The following is a 6,518-nucleotide window of genomic DNA, read 5'->3' on the forward strand; positions in this document are numbered from 1 at the left end:
AACGACATAGTATAGTAAGGCGTTTTGAGGCCGAAAAAAACGACATGGTATAGTAAGGCGTTTTTAGCCCGGAAAAAACGACAGTATAGAAAGGCGTTTTTAGGCCGGAAAAAACGACATAGTATAGTAAGGCGCTTTTAGGCCGAAAAAAACGACAGCGTATATATAGTAAGGCGTTTTTAGGTGAAAAAAACGACATAGTATAGTAAGGCGTTTTTAGGCCGAAAAAAACGACATAGTATAGTAAGGCGTTTTTTGGTGAAAAAAAACACATAGTATAGTAAGGCGTTTTTAGGCCGAAAAAAACGACATAGTATATAGTAAGGCGATTTTTGCCCGAAAAAAACGACATAGTATAGTAAGGTGTTTTTAGGCCGAAAAAAACGACATAGTATAGTAAGGCGTTTTTAAGCCGAAAAAAACGACATAGTATAGTAAGGCGCTTTTAGGCCGAAAAAAACGACATAGTATAGTAAGGCGCTTTTAGGCCGAAAAAAACGACAGCGTATATATAGTAAGGCGTTTTTAGCCCGAAAAAAACGACATAGTATAGTAAGAAGTTTTTGGGTGAAAAATACGACATAGTATAGAAAGGCGTTTTGAGCCCGAAAAAAACGACATAGTATAGTAAGGCGTTTTTAGCCCGAAAAAAACGACATAGTATAGTAAGGCGTTTTTAGCCCGGAAAAAACGACAGTATAGAAAGGCGTTTTTAGGCCGGAAAAAACGACATAGTATAGTAAGGCGCTTTTAGGCCGGAAAAAACGACATAGTATAGTAAGGCGTTTTTAGCCCGAAAAAAACGACATAGTATAGTAAGGCGTTTTGAGGCCGAAAAAAACGACATGGTATAGTAAGGCGTTTTTAGCCCGGAAAAAACGACAGTATAGAAAGGCGTTTTTAGGCCGGAAAAAACGACATAGTATAGTAAGGCGCTTTTAGGCCGAAAAAAACGACAGCGTATATATAGTAAGGCGTTTTTAGCCCGAAAAAAACGAAATAGTATAGTAAGGCGCTTTTAGGCCGAAAAAAACGACAGCGTATAGTAAGGCATTTTTAGCCCGAAAAAAACGACAGCGTATAGTAAGGCGTTTTTAGCCCGAAAAAAACGACATAGTATAGTAAGGCGTTTTTAGGCCGGAAAAAACGAAATAGTATAGTAAGGCGTTTTTAGCACGAAAAAAACGACATAGTATAGTAAGGCGTTTTTAGCCCGGAAAAAATGACATAGTATAGAAAGGCGTTTTTAGGCCGGAAAAAACGACATAGTATAGTAAGGCATTTTTTGCCCGATAAAAACGACAGTATAGTAAGGCGTTTTTAGCCCGAAAAAAACGAAATAGTATAGAAAGGCGTTTTTAGCCCGAAAAAAACGACATAGTATAGTAAGGCGTTTTTAGCCCGAAAAATACAACATAGTATAGTAAGGCGTTTTTAGGCTGAAAAAAACGACATAGGTAAGGCGTTTTTAGGCCGAAAAAAAGGACATAGTATAGTAAGGCATTTTTAGCCAGAAAAAACCGCCATAGTATAGTAAGGCGTTTTTAGGCCGAAAAAAAGGACATAGTATAGTAAGGCGTTTTTAGGCCGGAAAAAACGACATAGTATAGTAAGGCGTTTTTAAGACGAAAAAAACGACATAGTATAGTAAGGCGTTTTTAGGCCGAAAAAAACGACATAGTAAGGCGTTTTTAGGCCGAAAAAAAACGACATAGTATAGTAAGGCGTTTTTTGGTGAAAAAAACCACATAGTATAGTAAGGCGTTTTTAGGCCGAAAAAAACGACATAGTATAGTAAGGCGTTTTTAGCCCGGAAAAAAACGACAGTATAGAAAGGCGTTTTTAGGCCTGAAAAAACGACATAGTATAGTAAGGCGCTTTTAGGCCGAAAAAAACGACATAGTATAGTAAGGCGTTTTTAAGCCGAAAAAAACGACATAGTATAGTAAGGCGCTTTTAGGCCGAAAAAAACGACAGCGTATATATAGTAAGGCGTTTTTAGGCCGAAAAAAACGACATAGTATAGTAAGGCGTTTTTAGCCCAAAAAAAAACGACATAGTATAGTAAGGCGTTTTTTGCCAGAAAAAAACGACATAGTATAGTAAGGCGTTTTTTGGTGAAAAAAACGACATAGTATAGTAAGGCGTTTTGAGGCCGAAAAAAATGACATGGTATGGTAAGGCGTATTTAGCCCGAAAAAAAAAACGACATAGTATATAGTAAGACGTTTTTAGCCCGAAAAAAATGACATAGTATAGTTAGGCGATTTTTGGCCGAAAAAAACGACATAGTATAGTAAGGCGTTTTTAGGCCGAAAAAAACGACATACTTTAGTAAGGCATTTTTAAGCCGAAAAAAACCACATAGTATAGTAAGGCGTATTTAGCCCGAAAAAAACGACATAGTATAGTAAGGCGTTATTAGCCCGAAAAAAATGACATAGTATATAGAAAGGCGAATTTTGGCCGAAAAAAACGACATAGTATAGTAAGGCGTTTTTAAGACGAAAAAAACGACATAGTATATAGTAAGGCGTTTTTAGGCCGAAAAAAACGACACAGTCTAGTAAGGCGTTTTTAGCCCGAAAAAAATGACATAGTATAGTCAGGCGTTTTTAGCCCGAAAAAAACGACATAGTATAGTAAGGCGTTTTTAGGCCGGAAAAAACGACATAGTATAGAAAGGCGTTTTTAGCCCGAAAAAACGACATAGTATATATAGTAAGGCGTTTTTAGCCCGAAAAAAACGACATAGTATAGTAAGGCGTTTTTAGCTAAAAAGAAACGACATAGTATAGTAAGGCGTTTTTAGCTAAAAAGAAACGACATAGTATATTATGTCGTTTTTTTTGGGCAAAAAATGCCTTACTATACTATGTCGTTTTTTCCGGCCTAAAAACGCCTTACTATACCATGTAGTTTTTTTCGGGCTAAAAACGCATTACTATACATGGTCGTTTTTTTTGACTAAAAACGCCTTACTATAACATGGTCGTTTTTTTTCGGCTAAAAACGCCTTACTATACATGGTCGATTTTTTTCGGCTAAAAATGCCTTACTATACATGGTCGTTTTTTTCTGCAAAAAACACATTTCTATACGTGGTCTTCTTTTTCGGCCCAAAACGCCTTCCTATACATGGTCATTTTTTTGGGCTAAAAACTTCTTACTATACATGGTCGTTTTTTTCGCTAAAAAAAGCCTTTCATTACATGGTCGTATTTTTCCGGCAGAAAATGCCTTACTATACATGGTCGTTTTTTTTTCAGCTAAAAACGCCTTGTATAAAACCCCTTTTTATACATGGCCTTTTTTTTCGGCCAAAAACGCCTTACTATTCACGGTCGTGTTTTTCGGCTAAAAATTTCTTACTATACATGGTCTTTTTTTTCGGCCCAAAACGCCTTACCATACATGATCGTTTTTTTTGGGCTGGAACGCCTTTCTATACATGTTCATTTTTTTCGGCCCAAAACGCCTCACTATATATGGTCGTTTTTTGTGGCCAAAAACGCCTTACTATGCACCGTCGTTTTTTTCGGCCCAAAACGCCCTCCTTTACTTGGTCATTTTTATCGACAAAAAATGCCTTACTATACATGGTCGTTTTTGTGGCCCAAAAAGCTTCCTTTACATGGCCATATTTATCGGCAAAAACGCCTTACTGTACATGGTCGGGATTTTTTTCGGCAAAAAATTGATCAGCGACATGGGGATGGCTTGATAAATAAAAAATAAAGCGATGCTTTTTCTTCGTCTATGGGCCATTCTGGCAACGGAAGTTTTGTCAGCATTGGTCCCGCTGTCACTCACGGGCATATCATTGCAGACTGATGAACACTATTTGAAATTGTGAAAAATATCAGTCTGGATTTTTAACTTCCTTCGAGTGGCATTTCGGAGTATGAGCCCATTACTCTGACAAGACGGTCACATCGGAACCTGTACAGTCAGAACGTGTTAACGCGTATGTTTTACCCGGACGTCTGTTTTGGCCGTACGCGTCACGCCAGTGTTTGTCATGCTCCTGGTGGATCCCGGTGTGTTCATCGGAACGGCGGCCGACCTTTGGGACAGTCCGGGGTTGGAAGAAGCCGGCATCACTCACATCGTGTCTGTGGACTCCGTGGACCCGGCGCCTCTCCTGCCTGTGGACTCTAGCTATCGCAAGAAATGGATTAACATCCTGGATGAGGTGACGTCGGACCTCTTGAGCCACCTGGATGATTGCTGCCTCTTCATCCAGGAGGCCGTGGACGGAGGCGGGGCGGCACTAGTCCACTGGTACGGGGCAATGTCATCCATGACCGGTCCTATTGCGGCCCGGGCTCAATGACGTCAACGTTCCGTGTGTATATCGTCTGTGTTGACTCGAGTCTCGATCAATTCCATGTACGGCTGGGGGATGAAACACCAGCAAAGAAGTGAGCCCTGAAAGTGTTTGTGCTTCAGCCAGGCCGGCCGGAGTCGCAGCGCCACCGTTGTGACCGCTTACCTCATGAGGAGACACAAGCTGGGCTTTGCTGAGGCTTATCACAGACTGAAGAGTGTCAAGCGGGATGTGCAGTACGTGTCTCGCCCTGCTTCGCGATGCAGTGATGAGCAATGTCACCTGGCCATGTGGCAACAAATGTGATGGGTGTTTCAGGGTCAACAGCGGGTTCGAGGAGCAGTTGTGTCTGTACGAGGCCTTGCGTTGTCAAGTGGACACCAGCGATCCACTGTACAAACAATACAGATTGACAAAGATTACAGAGAAATACCCTGGTAAACGCAAGCGCACACACACACACACGCAAACAAGTGCATTTTCGGTATTTTCTTCATTCCTACTGTGCTTTGTGCATAGAGTTGCAGCTGGTTCCTAGGGAAGTGTTTGCAGCTGACCCCGCTCAATCCAACTCATCTGAAGCCTCCTATCGTTGCAGGAAGTGTCGGTAACTGTTTTTGCTTTTGTGTCTAACGCCTCATCTCCTTAGGCTGGATTTACACTGTGGTTCAAGTGACAATTCAGATTTGTTAGGGTTTTTTTTTTTTTTGTCGCACAACTCACATAAATGGAAAGGCAAGGTGATGGTTGGGTTAGGCTGCGGCACGCCCCGCGACCCTCATGATCAGAAGCGGATTAGAAAATGGCTGGATGTAGAGTTGGGTTGAGTATTAAATAAGCAACCTGACTGAAGACGGCAGCTCGCGAAGGAAATGTGGCGGTTACCCTCATTTACATTAGTTGCGGGAAGAGACATCGGATTCAGAATGGGGCGCTTCACTGGCCGTGTAAATCCAGCAAATGTTCAGCAGATTGCACCCTCAGTTTCCTCCTCCCTATCGGAACAACAATAACAACCAAATCTTGTTTTTCCTCATTTGCAGACGAACTCTGTTCCGCAGCTCCAGTCTCCTCAGTCACCCAATGGGAGAAGGAGCGTCAGCATTCAGCCATAAAAAGTCCTCCAACCTGACTGGTTGGTTCTAATAGGATCGGATTTTTCATTCCAGTTTGTTTTTTTTATTACATTTTGACTTTTGTTTTGTTGCTTTGAATTAGTTAGTTGGTTCCATGAGCTTTTTTCTTGCACTCAACAGATAGGCCAACAACTCATGCTAATAATGAAAATAACAACTAGCAAACCTGCTCTAAAAACAAATTAAAACTCAACAACAAAAAAAAAATCAAAATGAAATAAAAACAAAGAACCCCAAAGTATTCCAACCCTAAGTCGAAATTGTTGATGATCTTTGTATAGAAGGAGTCCAGTGTACATCCTATTTCATTGAACCAGTGCAGTGGATGGAACAAGCGTTACTTGGTGTGATGGATGGACAGGTACCGTATATCACCTTTGGCTGCTCTCTCTGCGTGACACAAAATATTTCCCTCGGGTTCGCTTTTGGTTTGCAGCTGCTGTGTCCCAAATGCCGATCCAAGCTGGGCTCGTTCAGCTGGTGCGGAGATCAGTGCTCGTGTGGCCGCTGGATCACGCCTTCCTTTCAGCTGCACCGAAATCGAGTGGACGAGATCCGGCTCATGAACTTACACCGATGACTTGCGTCACTCCTCGCAGTTGGAAATACGTGACACGTCGTCTCATCTGCACATCACTTTAAATAAAGAAGAGAAAGGTCAAAAAGAGTCACGTCTTATCTGTCCAGTGAGTGAATTGTCCGCTCTAAATTGTCAGACACCATTCAGCAGATTTTTTTTTCTTAAAAAAAAAAAGTGACTAGCGACAAATCGAGCGTCTTTTTCCGGTGTTATTGGAGTCACTGAGATGAAAGCACGCAGAGTTCTCCACATGCAGTGGGTGCTTCCGTCGGCCTCTCCCCCCCGTCCCAGAACACTCACGGGTGGTCCAGTCCTCTTGCAGGGCTAAAGTGGGGAGTGGGCTGTGGGGGGTGTAACCTCGTCCAAGTCCTTTTGTCTACTACGAACAGACCGTTTTTTTGACATCACCGGTCACCCGTTAACACGGCGTACTGTGTGCTACACCTGCAAATGTTCATGCCAACCCAAAGAT

At 41.8% G+C, this 6,518-nt stretch overlaps 1 protein-coding gene across 2 annotated transcripts; it reads left to right on the plus strand.

The window, feature by feature from the left end:
- The first annotated feature begins 3,980 nt into the window (after positions 1 to 3,980).
- Positions 3,981 to 6,131, plus strand: dusp12 (dual specificity phosphatase 12). 2 transcript variants are annotated; one of them, XM_086130185.1, is made up of 7 exons: positions 3,981 to 4,284; positions 4,453 to 4,566; positions 4,649 to 4,767; positions 4,850 to 4,937; positions 5,374 to 5,465; positions 5,748 to 5,827; positions 5,903 to 6,131. In XM_086130185.1, the coding sequence occupies exons 1-7, from the start codon at positions 4,022 to 4,024 to the stop codon at positions 6,044 to 6,046; spliced, it is 900 nt and encodes a 299-aa protein (XP_085986311.1). In that variant the 5' UTR covers positions 3,981 to 4,021; the 3' UTR covers positions 6,047 to 6,131. The 2 variants fall into 2 exon arrangements, with proteins under 2 accessions (XP_085986311.1, XP_085986310.1); XM_086130184.1 differs by having other exon boundaries at positions 5,748 to 6,131.
- Positions 6,132 to 6,518: the final 387 nt, after the last annotated feature.

The sequence above is a fragment of the Hippocampus guttulatus genome, chromosome 14 (genome assembly GCF_054856545.1).
Source record: "Hippocampus guttulatus isolate MCC_2025c chromosome 14, RoL_Hgut_1.0, whole genome shotgun sequence".
Classification (NCBI taxonomy): Eukaryota; Metazoa; Chordata; class Actinopteri; order Syngnathiformes; family Syngnathidae; genus Hippocampus; species Hippocampus guttulatus.